This window comes from Accipiter gentilis, chromosome 3, assembly GCF_929443795.1.
Source record: "Accipiter gentilis chromosome 3, bAccGen1.1, whole genome shotgun sequence".
Lineage (NCBI taxonomy): Eukaryota > Metazoa > Chordata > Aves > Accipitriformes > Accipitridae > Astur > Astur gentilis.
The window spans coordinates 48882757-48896619 of NC_064882.1; the positions used below are offsets into that span (position 1 = coordinate 48882757).

The 13863-nt window shown below is 60.2% G+C and overlaps 1 protein-coding gene across 4 annotated transcripts in view; it reads left to right on the top strand.

The window, feature by feature from the left end:
* LOC126052025 (dedicator of cytokinesis protein 2-like) overlaps positions 1-13863 on the top strand; it is an 82356-nt gene that overhangs the window by 8777 nt on the left and 59716 nt on the right. For all 4 annotated transcript variants that reach the window (XM_049832086.1, XM_049832068.1, XM_049832076.1 and 1 more), the window contains exons 13-22: positions 343-468; positions 586-710; positions 1580-1678; positions 2244-2316; positions 3264-3367; positions 6137-6326; positions 9223-9320; positions 9886-9975; positions 10573-10673; positions 10861-10995. In XM_049832086.1, coding sequence (XP_049688043.1) covers positions 343-468; positions 586-710; positions 1580-1678; positions 2244-2316; positions 3264-3367; positions 6137-6326; positions 9223-9320; positions 9886-9975; positions 10573-10673; positions 10861-10995 — 1141 coding nt within the window. The remainder of the gene's footprint in view (positions 1-342; positions 469-585; positions 711-1579; positions 1679-2243; positions 2317-3263; positions 3368-6136; positions 6327-9222; positions 9321-9885; positions 9976-10572; positions 10674-10860; positions 10996-13863) is intronic.

Consider the following 13863-nt stretch of genomic DNA (forward strand, 5'->3'; position numbering starts at 1 on the left):
CTTGCAGGGTCCAGGGGCTCACTTTGGTCCCTGGCCGACCATGGGCCCCCTCTGGCTGCCTCCCCCAGGCTCTTGCACACTGTCACCCATTGAAAAAACGCAGCGAGTTTGATCCTGGGTGTGTCTGGGGCTCAGTGTGCGAATTGTCCCAGCAATTGGGACCGGAGCCGTGTGGGGTCACTGGGAATGACCACCCACCCAAACGCATCTGGGGCTGAGCCCAGGAAGGGGCAGCCACTTCCGCAGGATGTGTGCCTGGCCAGCAGCCTGGTCCAGCATGGCACAACTCGTGCTGAGCTGGCACGGGCCATGGGGCCGATGTCCCGCGCTCTGTCCCGGCAGGGTTCTGGGTGTCCCTGAAGATGCTCTGGGGAGACCTGAGCCAAGTGCGAAAGGACCATCCCCACCTTGTGGACCGCAGCACGGTGGTGGCACGCAAGCTGGGCTACCCAGAGGTCATCATGCCAGGCAAGCAGGGTGGTGGATTGGACCATCCTTGGATGGTGTCTGGGGGTCCCAGTGTGGGGTTACAGTGTGCCCTGCTGCAGAGGGGACCCAGCCTCGCTGACAGGGCTGTCCCACCAGGAGACGTCAGGAACGACATCTACCTGACACTGGTGCAGGGCGAGTTTGACAAGGGGAACAAGAAGACACAGAAGAATGTGGAGGTGACAGTGTGCGTCTGTGACGAGTCGGGCAGTGTGGTGCAGGTACGGATCAGCCCTGGGGCAAGGGACTTTACCCCGCTTCACCCCACCTTGCACAGAGGCAGCAGCTCCGTAGCATGCTGGTGCCAGTGTTGGTGCCAGCACAAACCAGCTGGAGTAGCCTCTTTGGCTACTGGAGCCCTTGAAGCTGCCCTTTAGAATAAAGATCTGGGAAAGTGGTGGGCAGGGATAGAGAGAAAATTGTCCTCCCTTGGGGACAGCCAGAACCCCTGGCCGCCCATGGGTGTGGGGTGTCCCAGCTCTCCATCCCTGGGAGAAGAGGAGGGGGAAGAAGCTGGGAGAGTTGCTAGGAGGATGGTGGGAGGCTCAGACTCAGTTCCCCTGCCCCAGGACTGGCTGTTGCCTTGTCTTTTTCTTCAGGGTATTTGCTTTCATTTCAAATGCAATTCTCACCTGGCCCCTGGAGAACAAGCTGTGAATGCTGAGGGTCCCACTAAGCTGGTCCAGGGGTGCAGCCCCCACCTCCTTCTCCCTCCCTGATAAAGCCCTTCCCACAGGGCAACGAAGGCAAGCTGCGACCGTGCCCCAGAGGGCTGCGTGTCCCTTGCTGGCTCCCTTCGGAGGCTGCACCAAGCCTGGCGGAGGTGGAGAGGATGGGGATGGGGACAGGGAAGCTTTCTCCTGCCCCTCTGAGCCTGACTGGGAAGGGACAGTTGGAAAGATGTCCCAACACCAGCTGGGTTGTAAAGGGGCACCTGTGCCAGGGGAGCTTGGGCCTGGGGAGAGCGGCTCAGTGGGGCTGGACAGCTCAGGGGCTAGTCCAGGTTAGCAGGGGATGCAAAATTCTTCAGCCCTTTGAGTTTATTTGATCTGACCATGAAGTGTCTCTTCTGCTGCTGCCCTCTCCGCAGAATGTGATTTACCACGGTGCGGGGGACAAACCGGCAAGTGAGTACCGCTCTGTGGTCTACTATCAGCAGCGGCACCAGCGGTGGATGGAGACCGTGAAGGTCTGTATGAGCCTCAGGGCATGGGGGCTCAGGTGGGACTGGGGCTGTGACCCCCCGAGGCTGTGACCCCCCGAGGCTGTGTCCCTCCCGAGGCTGTGTCCCTCGCTCCTCCTGCGCTGCAGGACCAAGCCGCTGGAGGAGGACTCCCTGCCAGGGTTGGCTTTTCAAGGGGAAAAGTTCCCTGGCTCAGGGAGGATGGGAGATGCTGCTGGTGTCATGGCTCGACCCCTGGATGGAGACCCAGGGTGACCTGCAGCAGGGACGCCATGTCCACTGTCCCTGCTGATGAGCAGTACTGGGGCCGTGGCTCTGGGTGTGCTGCATCGCTGGCGGTGCTCCTGCATCGCTCCTGCCTCTCCCTGCGGGCTCATGGACGTACACTGCCAGCCCTGCTCAGACACCTGTGTCTCCAGTTCAGCCTCATTAATTGAAAGGAAAGCACGTGGGTTTGGATTTGAACTGAAAGTTCAGCACAGCCTTTGCCCAAGCACAGAGGTGTCTTGGTCAGGCAGGTCACCCAGCCCGCGCCCTCCTTCCTCACGTGGGTACACGTTTTCTCTCTCAGATTGCTGTTCCCATTGAAGATGTCCACAAGACCCACTTGAGATTCACCTTCCGGCATCGCTCCTCCAGCGACTGTAAGTATCTCCTTTCTTCAGGTCTTCCTCTGCTAATGTTCCCAGCAAGGTCTGTGATGGATGTGGGCTGCCTGCAGCTCAGGGGCTGCAGGAACAGATGGGTCCCATGAGCGGCCCTCGTCTCGCGCTGTGCGGGGATACACCAGGGATGCTGTGAAATGTGGAGTCATGTGTGGGGGAAGGAAGCCATCCCCCCTGTCCTGCTCTGTCCCTGCTGCCTGTGGTGAGGCGGCAGACCTCTGGGAAACCGCTGCCTCTTGCATGCAGCTGCTGCACAGGTGCCTGCGCTTGGCTCTCCAGAGCACCCGCTCCACGTCCCGTGGCGTTTAGCTGCAGCAAAGCTGTGGGCTGTGACACGTGGCCAGGAGGACCGGCTGCTCCCAGAGCAGAGGTGCTGCTGTCGGTGCCTTCGCAGAGCTGAAAACCACACATGATGAGACGTGGCGTGGCATGTCCTGCGACTGTGGGCACCTTCCCCAGGGCCACTGTGGAGACCTGCAGCTGAGGCTGCTGCTTGATGGTCTGATCCTGCACAGGCCAAGCCCTGCCTGCCCCAAGCCCTGCCTGCCCCAAGCCCCTCTTGTTCTCGCAGAGGCGGCTTTCCGATGGCTGCTTGCCCGGGCAGCACGTGCTGGCAGCCCAGCAGCTCCTCTGGCCGCACATCGGTTTGTCGCTGCCATCTCTCCCCTCTCTTGAGGTTCCCGAACGGCTGCAGCAGCTGCTTCTCCCCAGTGCTCTGGGGAGATCGGGGGGTCTCACTGCACGTGGGCACAGCCTGCGGGCTCCAGGAAAAGCAAAGCGATTTCCCTGGTAGCCCCCCCCCCGGACCGCTCCGGCTGCTGGGAGGGCAGGAGCCCCCGGCTGCGCTGCCCTTTCCCTGCCTGCACAGTACATGCTTGGGCTCCTCCCGAGCAGGCTTCACCTTGCCCCGCTTTTGTCTCTCCCAGCCAAAGACAAAAGTGAGCGGATTTTCTCCATGGCCTTCGTGAAGCTGATGCGACCAGACGGCACCACACTGCGTGATGGGGAGCATGACCTGGTTCTGTACAAGGTACGGGGGGGCAGGCAGACCCCCCATCGAAGCGGGGAGACTGCAGGATGACAGCTCTCCTGGCAGTTGCCTGTGTGGGGCTGGGGTCCCAGTCCCTGCCAGAGCTGCCGCTCTGGTGGCATGTACCCAAAGTCCCCCGGAGGGTTTCCAGTCCCTCCTGTCCTTTCTGTCCTTGATGGTGGGGGCTCCTGCCACAGCTCCCTGCACACAGTGTCTCTAATCTCTGCGCTGCTCCCTTGTGAATGACAAGTTTTGTTTAGAAAAAGGTAACTTAAATGTATCTGACTTGGGAGGGAACATCCCCATGAAGATATTTGCTGCACTTTACCTGATTTCACCAGCGTTTTTCTGCCTAAAACTGCTTGGTTTTTCTTCTGAGATAACAGAGAGAGAATGTAAGGAGGGAAAATTCACTGTTCATTAGGAAAAAAATGCAGTTGAGTGTGAAAAACCCCATGAACACGCCGCCCCCCCTTGCCTTGGTGTCCCCTTCTCCCAGGCTGGGGTTGGCTGCGGCCAGGGGAGCGAGAGGTGCTGGTCCCTGCTGCAATGGTGAGCTCAGGACTCTTCCTCTGTGTGTCAGCACCACTTTAGTGTTCCTCGCCGGCAATGGAGCTCCAGCGTCCCCAAAGGGTGACCTTCCCACCTCAGCCCCTTGGCTGCTCTGGTATTTAACTGAAGTTTTCCCTAGTTTTCCTTGCTGTTCCTAGTGATGTGACCACAGTTACTCGAGGTAGACCCATCTCCCTTCCCAAGTCCTGCATCTTTTTGGGATGAGCAGATCTGTCTCCTGCCTGCTGTGGCAGCTGTGCTGCTGGCCTCAGCCAAAACTTCCCATAAGCTTGATGGAGGAGTTCCTCCTCTTCATCACCACATTTCCCTCTTAGCACCTCTATGCTGCTTCTGCAGCTACGTAATGTCCCAGCAGCAGAGGTGCCCCAGCAGACAGACTGCTGCCAGCGCACTGCTGTGCTCCCCATCGTCCCACGTCGGAGGACTGTCCTGTGGATCTGATGCGGTGTCACCCTGGTGCGCTCCGGCCCCGTGCTCACGTAGCTGCCCCACTGGGGGCTGAGCTGCCCGCGTGCCCCTGCAGGTCTCGGCCATCCATCTGTCCGTCCTGTTCTGCCGTTACTGTTCCTCATCTATCGCTCTTGGGATGCCTGACCTCCCTCCCACAGGGACCCCATGGTGCCCTGCCCCGCCCAGCCTGGGTATGGGGACAGAGCTGCGCTTTTCTTCCCCAGCAGCTCCTACGCATTTGAAATTGTTATGTCCCTCCTCCCTGTTCTTTACAGGCAAAATACCTAAATTCTTTAAATGCTGCTGTGGCCTGCAGAGCTGCAGACACAGCCCCTGGCTCTCTGGGGGACTGTCCCCTCCGCAGCCTGTTTGGTGGCAGGAGCACCAAAGCACCTTTGAGACTTGCTGGTGCTGGCTGGCCCAGCGAGATGAAACCCTGCGCACCTCCCTCCTGGATGCATTTTCTCCTTAAAGGGTTGTTGCTGCCCTCGCTGAACCATCGCGTTCACCAGCATCCTCCGCCCCCGAGCAAGTGAAAGCCGGCGTGCTCTGCTTTGTCTTCTCCCCGGCTGACTCCTGCTCTTCCCGGCAAACACCGGGGCTTGATTCTGGGAGTCAGAAGCTATTTCATCTTTTTATCTTTGTTTGCCAGAGGAATGTGAATTATATGCTTTTAGCTCCTCAGACCTCTTGATCTCATGCTGGTCGAGAAATGTCTGAAATTAAGCCAGTTTACCCTGCAAGGGCTTAGCTGCCCTTGGAAGAAGTGCAGTGCCTCCTGCGAGTCAGCTGGCCACTGTGGGTACGCTCAGTGGAGAGAAAAGCCAACAACAAACAATTTTGTGATCTTCATCTGACCTTCAGTAGGAGAAATTTTATTGTGCAAGGTTGCAGGCAGGGAAGGATAAATGCCCTGTTGCCAAGCCGTAAGCATGCGCTGGTGAGCTTGTGGCAGCATGGCTGCAGTCCACTGTGGTGTGTCTGGCCAGCTCTGGACACCCACCATATCCCAGTCACCCCAGTGAGTGCTCCTAGGTGTAATGTTGTCTTAATTCTTAAGAGTAGGGGACACAAAGAAGTAGGCTGTTTTGCTGCTGTGGAGAGAGACGCCAGCGTGCCCGCACTGGCGCAAAACGTCCCATCGGGCCAGTGACAGTGATGCCATGGGACCGTGCCCACCACCTGGTTGGTGTCCTGCTGTGTGTCCGTCCCCATGGCAGTGCTCTGGCACGTGTTTCATTCCTGGCTAGCTGCTGCCCAGCTGCAGGCTCCTCTGTGTCAACTGGCCTCCCCTCGTGCTTTTCTTCCTGCCAGTTCTTGTGTCCTCCCTGAGTGGCACCGGCCAGGATTCGGTGTCTCTCCCGGTCAGTTGTCCCAGTTGAGCATGTGTCCCTGCAGAGCCCGGCAGGGAGCAGCTTTCTTGGATGTTCTGTTTAAATTAATGTTGGGCGAGCCCACTGCGCTGCCTGCACAGAGCTCTGCACCGCGGGCAGCAGTTCCCCTGGGCCAGCTCCCTCATCCCAGCGACTCCTGTGAGCCGGACTTTACCAAGCCGTAAGGATGTTGTTAGGTGGGAGCCACTGTTCCCTGTGTGCGGCTCTGCTGGCCTCCTTGCCCTGCCCCATTCTGCACAGCAAAGTCCCCCTATGCAGGGGACTTGATAGGGGGGGGCGGTCAAGACCGAACCCACGGGCCAGCCCTGTCCCACGGTGCGCTGCCTGGTGTGAGCCGTGCTCTGCCTTGCAGGGTGACAGCAGGAAGCTGGAGGATGCCAGCGCGTACCTGACCTTGCCCTCCACGAGGAACCTGTCTGAGCCGAAACTCCTGTCTGGCTCTTCCTTCCGCTTGAGCGGGGGCACGTCGGGCTTAACCGTGTCGGCCCGGGACAGCTTCCAAATCTCGACGCTCGTCTGCTCCACAAAGCTGACCCAGAATGGTGAGTGCCAGCTCTCTGCGGGGGTGGCGGCAGGGCTGTGCTCCCACCCCACCGGTGCATTTCCACCTGCCAGACCGTTCTTCTCCCAGCGGCTGGCTCCCCAGCTGCTGTCTGCTGGCATGCGCCAGTTGCTGTGGGACACGGCACCGGTGCTGCTGCGGCAGTGTCTCCTGACCCACCCTCCTTCCTAAACCTGTGCAGCAAATACAGCTTGAACCCATCTGTCCTGGGCCTGGCTGGGCAGGGAGCGGCTGTCGCCCCCCCAGGAGGGCACCAGGCTGCAGGCGGCTGGGTGATTTACTGCTCTGTGATTTACTGCTCCGTGTGAGAAGGCAAGAGCCGAGGGGCTGTGCGGGGCCCGGGGCAGCTCGGCTGCTGCCCACCATGGGGTGCTGTGCCGGCACTGGGCCCCTCCGGCACGGTGCAGGTGGACTGGGGCTCGCTCCCATCACAAACAGCACTGGGACGGCATGGTGAAAATGCAGGGAGAGTGGGAACAGTCAGCCCTGAATTAGCGTTTGACGTGGTCAGGACAGCCAAGGCTAATGGCTGTTCCCAGGGTGGGTGCAGGCCAATGGGGCAGTGCCATCCTGGGGTCTTCGGGGGGCTGCCGTCCCCTGGGGAGGAGTGGCTGTGAGCAGCAGTGCCTGTGGCCAGGACAGCGCTGCCCTGCCCGCTGTTCCGGCAATCCGGGTTTGCTGTCCTTGCCCCATGGCACCGCAGCCGCAGCACCCTGCGCCATGCTGCCCGCACTGCTGGGGTGGGATGTGGTTTGCTGCAGGCTCTGTTTGCATATTGCTGGGTCGATAGCTCCGGGCTGTAACTCGAAGAGTTTCTCATTTTTTTTCTCTTTTTTTATTAAGGTTGTCTTTTGGCTTATCTGTCTCCTGAGCCCTCCTGAGTTAGCAGCAGATTAGTTTTCCAAGGCGGGGGAATGAGAACAAACAATAACAGGCTGCAAGTGTTTCCAGGCACTCTCCCACCTTGGGGGTGCCGAGCCACTGCCAGCGGCTGTGGGTAGTTAGCAGTTTCTTGGCTGGTGCAAACCCTTGCAGATGGTAATTAATCTGCTCTTGCCCCCCGGGGGAGTGAGCCACTGCCTCCGATCTGGGAGCTGGTGCAAGCTGCTGAGTGTTGCTGTTGAAGGCTCCCTGACCTTCTTTGGGCCCTTTGAAATCAGGGTGGGAATTGGGACTCCCTGTTTTTAAACCCCCTGTCCTCAGCTAGCGTGGGCTTCCAGCCTGGGGTGCTTTGCACAGTTCATTGCAGGGCAGCCAAGAGCATACATGCCATCTCAGCACAGACGCATCTGCATTTGCAGATGGGATTTTGCCTTGTACAGAACGTTTTGGGAGGTGGCAGAACAAAGAGGTGTCGGTAACCTTGAGCGAGCGCTGGCGGTTATCAAACTGCTTCCCATGCCCCTCTGAAGGGAGCGGGGAGAGCGGGGCTGGCAGTGAGCAGCCAGGCACCAGCCCTGCGGGAAGGGAGAGCTGATGGGTCTGCGTGGCCCGAGTGCCCTTGCAGGCGTCCAGCGCAGGAGGAAGGTGGCACACGCACCTCCACTGTAACGGGGACAAGCAGCCCGTCCCTTTGCCGGGTCTCACCACGCTGTGCTGCGTGGTGGTGCTGGCGCTCGGGCTGCTGCCACGTTTTCAGTGCATGTCTGCGTTGCTGCAGAAAGCCCCGCAGCAGTCACCCGTCCCTCAGGGCGGGTGATGCGAACGCCTGGAGGTAACGTCTTCAACCGCCTGGAGAGTTAAACGCTGCACGGGAGCACCGTGGGCCAGCGGGCTCCGTGCTCAGAGGGCGAGCAGCAGTGGTGCTCGGCCAGGGGAAGAGTGTGTGGGAAGGCCGGGTTCCTTCCCGTCCAGCAGCATTGCCTCTGCAAGGCTGGTGGATGGAAACGCTTCGTCCTGCTTTTGCTGAAGTGCAGTGACGCAGCTGGGGAAACCACAGCCCTGGCGCCGGGCTCGGGGCTTGGGGACCGCAGCCTCGCAGCTCGGGGGACTCGGTGCGCAGTGACTCATCGCTGCTGTGCTGATGGGGTCTGGGGCTGCTGCAGTTCAGCGTGAGCGGGGCTTGGGGCCATTGCTGTTCAGTTAATTCCCTTCCTGCAGCACAATTACAGCTTCTACTGTAACAACCTTCTGTTTAGCTGAGTTTTATGCTTTTGTGGTACCGAAATTGGGAAGCTTTCTGTGCTGAGCAGCAGTTATACAGGGAGTCCGAGGTCGGCGGGGTCTTGGCTGCTTCTGGCAGCGCTGTGCTGACCACCAGCTGGTGCAGTGCCGAGGCCGCACTCTGCACGCGCCGCGGCAGCTCCCCAGGAGCAGCGCCGGCAGGTTGGCATATAGCCCCGTACACATCTGAACGGCAGCGGTCAGCAGCTGCTGCGGGCAGGCACACGGCCGGGAGCACAGGGCAGGCACCTGGGGTGGGCACCGGGGAGCCGCAAGGGCATGGGAGCCCTTGCCAGGTTCCAGTCCTGGCATGGTCTGGCCGGTGAAAGGCACGAGTGGAGGGAGGACGGTGACCCATGGCCCCTCTGGCTGAGATCCCTTCTCCGAAAGGTTCGCGGGCTTGTGGGGGAGATGCAGCTCCGGTGCCGAGTCCTGCTGCTTTGGGTCTCAGTTTCTCTCCCACGGGGATGTAAAGAGGACAGCAGCGTCTGCCTTTGCGGCTGCACGATGGAGCAGTGGGAGCTGAGGCATGACGGGCGCTCGCCCTGTGCTTCCCTCAGCGTGGGGACAGCAGCAAGTGTCACTGCATCCCCCGGGATGGGGCCCCTCCAGCCCTGGGCAGCAAGGGTGGGACGGGGGAGCCTGGGGGCCTGGTAACGTTCGGGTCTGGCAGCAAGTGAAGCCATGCTGACTCTCCCCTTCCTCCCCCCCAGTCAACCTGCTGGGGCTGCTGAAGTGGCGCTCCAAGCCCAGCCTCCTCTCTGGGAACCTCCAAAAACTGATGAATGTGGACGGAGGGGAGGTCATCAAGGTACAGTTGGCACATTCCCCAACCCCCTGCCAGGATCTTCCCTCCCACCTCCTCCCTTCCCTGCTCCTGCACACACGTCTCCAGCCACAGCCCCAGGCGGCTGCTCTCTGTGGGGCAGAGGGATGTGAAAGCTCCCGGGGGCAGCAGTGTCGGCACCAGGGGTTTCCTGGCAGCCTGGCCGGGCATGCTGAGAGCAGCTGCCGGAGCAGGGGGAGCTGCCCTGGGCTAGGGCTGGACTGGGTGCACTGGGAGCATCCTGCACGGTCTCAGCACCTCTTCCCTGGGGAGAAATGCTGCCTCTGCCTGTGGCGATTGCCCCGTCAGGCAATCGGGGCCTGCTGAGGCTGCTGGGGCAAGTGGGCGGCTGGAGGGGCAGTGCCGGGCTGTCTGCCAAGGGACACGAGAAGCTGGGGAGTTGCGTCCTGACAAAGGGCCGGGTGCTCCAGGCCGTGCATGGGCACAGGAGCTCTGTACCCTGGCAAATCGCTCCCTCACTCAGAGGTGGGTCTGGGACAATGCTGGGAGTTAACGCTCGAGCCCTCACAGTCCTCTTGTCCACCCCCAGTTTCTCCAGGACACATTGGATGCCTTGTTCTCCATCATGATGGAGAATTCGGACACGGATGTCTATGACACGCTTGTCTTTGACGCCTTGGTAAGCAGGATCTGCTTCCCTGTGTGCGCTGAGTGTGGGTCTGAGGCCACTGGCAGTGCAGGATGGGCCTAGGTCAGAGTGCGGTGGGTTTGAGATGGGGCTCACTGATCTGACCACACAAGCCATGCTCAGAGCCATGCAGCTTCTCTGGCTCCGCTGCAGTGCCTTGGGTTGGTAGAGCCTGGCTGACCCAGCTCGTGACAGGGCTGTGGCTCTGCAGGGACACTATCCCTCCAGGGGACAATTCCAGCAAGAGTCAAAGGCTCTTCTCCTACACTGAGACAAGGGTGACCCCAGTGATGGGACCGGGGAGGGTCGGGGTGGCTGCTGTGGGTCACCTAGGGTGAGTGATGGTGTGAGCTCTGTGCCAGGTGGCCATGAAGAGTCCTGCAGCTGCTGGGATCGTGGTTCATTTTGGGCTTTCTGCCTCAGAGGTTTGCCCGTCCTGGCAGGCTGGGCGGGCGTGCAGGGGGCTTTGTCAGCCCCAGCAGCCTCCACGAGGGGTCAATGCCACTCTGGCTGTGGCTGTGGGCACCTGGCTGTCCCTGGGCATCCTGCTGCCCACACTGAGTCGTACCCACTGCCTGCTCCTTCCAGGTTTTCATTGTGGGGCTGGTGGCCGACAAGAAGTTCCAGCATTTCAACACTGTCCTGGAGGCCTACATCCGCCAGCACTTCAGTGCCACGCTTGCCTACAAGTGCGTACTCGGTGGCCGTGGCGCAGGGAGGGATGGGGCTGGGATGGCAGGCACGGGGAGGGACGGGGACGGAGTGTGTGGAGCACCTGGCAGGCAGCATGGCATGGGTCAGCGGCAGCCCTGAAGGCTGCTCAGCCGCGGCCGGGAAGCCTGCCGAGCCCTGGCCACACGTGTCCCCATCCTGCAGGAAGCTGATCTCAGTGCTGACGCAGTACGTGGACCATGCGAGCCAGGGAGAGCCCTGTGAGCCACTCATGCGGACATTCAAGGCCTTGGAGTACATCTTCAAGTTCATTGTCCGCTCCCGGCACCTCTTCGCCCAGTAAGTACCGGTGATTACTTCCACTGCTCCAGGTGCCAGGCCCTGCTGGGCTGCTACACCAGCGCCGTGTCTTGGCAGCACTGCTGGAGCATCGGCCCCTGGGGATGGGGTCTGTGGGAGGGAGTAAAGGAAAGGTCCCACAGGGGTCCCTGTCCTGCGGGAGCCATCTTAGTGCCAACCATTGGAGCCATGTTGGTGCCAACCATTGGCCCTGGGGTTGCGGCACTGGCACCTTGACCTGCCTGGTGCTCGTGCTGGCTGCTCGGGTCAGATGCGGCACCCAGTGGTGGCACTCGCAACACCCAGCATGCTGTGGTGTTGCCGTGTTGGCCAGGCCAGGCTCTCCTCCACCACTGTGCTTCCCCTCCCTGAGGTTTCTGGCAGTTTTCTGCTGTATGCCATCCTCCGGTTGCTGCTGCAGCGGTTGTGGTCTGGTGCGGGTGGCAGACAGTGCTGTCCATCTTGGGGTTGGAGAGTTCCTGTGGTGTGAGGGGCCGTGGCAGGATGGGTGCCATCACGGAAACCACTCTCTGGCCCGCGAGTGGTGTTTCAGTGTTTGCAAAGTGTGTTGGCAGCAAGGCAGCGCGCCGACGTTAGTGTGAAGGAAGCCTGTGGTTTGCTGTCCGTCAGGCTAATTGCTGCTGGTTCCTCCTGCGCGTGTGCTGACGGAGAGCCTCGGTGCGAGGTGCTGGTGAAATCAACTTTGGCACCGCAGCTGCAGGGGTGTCCATGAGCCCCAGGCTGGCACGGAGCCCATGCTCCATCTCTGTGCCATCAGGCCCTGCCCTGGCTCCCACGGCCACACACTGTGGCATTGGGAAATGCCCAGCTCCTTTGTGTACGGCTAACCCAAACACCATGTGAACAAGGCCTGAGGGACCTGCAGTGACCTCCTGCTCAAGGCAGGGCTGGCTCTGCCCAAGCCGCTCCTGACGGGTGGGTTTTTCCAATGTGCACTTAAAACCTCCCACGGTAGAGAGATCAAAACTTCCCCAGGCAGCCTGCTCCCCTGCATAGCCAGCACTGTGGCTGGAAAGGTTTTCTGGCGTCCAGCCTCGCTCTTCCTGCTTATTCCCAGAGAGCTTCTGCCTGCTCAGCCCGTGCTGTTCGGGAGCATCTTAGTGGATTGGAGAGGGAAACGTTGCACTTACCCTCAGTGAGGCACACCTTACTATGGAGCAGTGCTCTTCTCGTCTCAGGCCATGTCAACCCTCAGCCTGTCATCAGCCTCCATGCCACTCCCGTGGTGTCTCCAGCTCTGCCGACGGCGTTGCCTGTGAGCCTCCCTGCTCGGCACTAACGCTGCTGTTAGCAGGTGCGGGTGGCAGTGGGTGTGGGTGGCAGCCGGTGTGGTGAAAGCGATTCGGGCAGCGGGGTCTGTGCAAGGACCACCCCAGCACACCAGCGACAAAGACACACGTTTGGCCTCGGACGGTTCCTATGAAGCACCTTCTCCCTCTGCAGCTCTGGTGCTGTGCATGGCTCCTGGGCTGCTCTCACGCTTCAGCCAGTCACTGGGCTTTCAAATCATTTCTGATGCAAAGCGTGTAGTCGATCTCGGGCATCCCTTGTGCTGCAGCAAAACCAGAGGCGGCATGGTGCCAGCCCCAGGGCTTGGGGACGGGGTGCCCAGGCCAGCCCCCCCCCGCCTTGCCCTGGCTCAGCGTCTCATCCCCCCCCTCAGCACAAGCTCTAAAGGGAGAGAGAGACCTGTAAGTGACAGGACAAGGGCCAATGGTTTTAAACTGAAGGAGGGTTGATGTAGATTGACATAAGGAAGAAATTCTCTGCTGTGAGGGTGGCAAGGCACTGGACCACGTTGCCCAGAGAAGCTGTCAATGCCCCATCCCTGTAAGCGTTGAACGCCAGGTTGGATGGGGCTTTGGGCAACCTGGTCTAGTGGAAGGTGTCCCTGCCCATGGCAGGAAGTTAGACCAGATGGTCTTTGAGGGACCCTTCTGACCCAAACCCTTCTGTGATCCTGTGATAAGCGGCGTAAGGGGCTGGGAGCCTTGATGGCTCCTTGTTGCCGGTGAGGATAAGGTCAAAGTTCCCCCGGGTACCTCCAGAGTCCTCCCAGGACCTGGTTTTGTTTGTTCCCCATGGGCACGGGGTTCCCATCCTGATCTACGTGATGGGGCAAACAAGCCTCCCCAGGTCAGGCGTGGGTGAGCCTGGCTGTGCTGCTGGGCTGAAGTGGAAAACTGAAAACATGACCGATTAGAGTTACCAGAAAAAACAAGTTACGTTCCTCTTTCATTCCAAGTACATGGCACCGAAAGATGAAGCGTCCCAAGGGAGCGGCGGGACGTGAGGGCCCTCTGCATGCGGCATTGCCAGCCTGCACTGGGAAAGCAGCAGAGTTGCCCCATGCTGCGGGGCCGTGGTTCAGCAGGCGGGTGCTTTCCAGGGAGCGGAGCCGGAGCCCAGGGTCTGCCTCCTCCACCCAAAGTTCTGAGTGCTGCGCAGAGGTGCCAGAACACGTGTCGGTGTCCCCGTCGGTGCTCTGTGCCCCGCTCGTGGTGAGGAGCTGTGTTGGGTTCCTGACATCCACAGGGGACTCTCAGACCTCACTTTGTCTTTGCCATCTCGCTTTGCTGTCTGCCAGGCGCTCCCCGCATAGCTCATGCTGCAGAGCGGCCGGTCTGTCTGGCATGCCGTCTGTCCTTCCTCATCCATCTCACCTGCCAGCCCTTCCCAGGGTCTCGTTCACGGCCAGGCAGTTGCTCCAGGGCTCTGGGGTGCTCTAGTGTTAGACCGAAGTATTTACCTCTTTGTCATACATGAAAATACAGAGCAAATTCCCCAGCTTATAGAACTTCTGGCAGAGAAAATTAATTATGTGGAGCATTTGCAAACAGCCCTGTG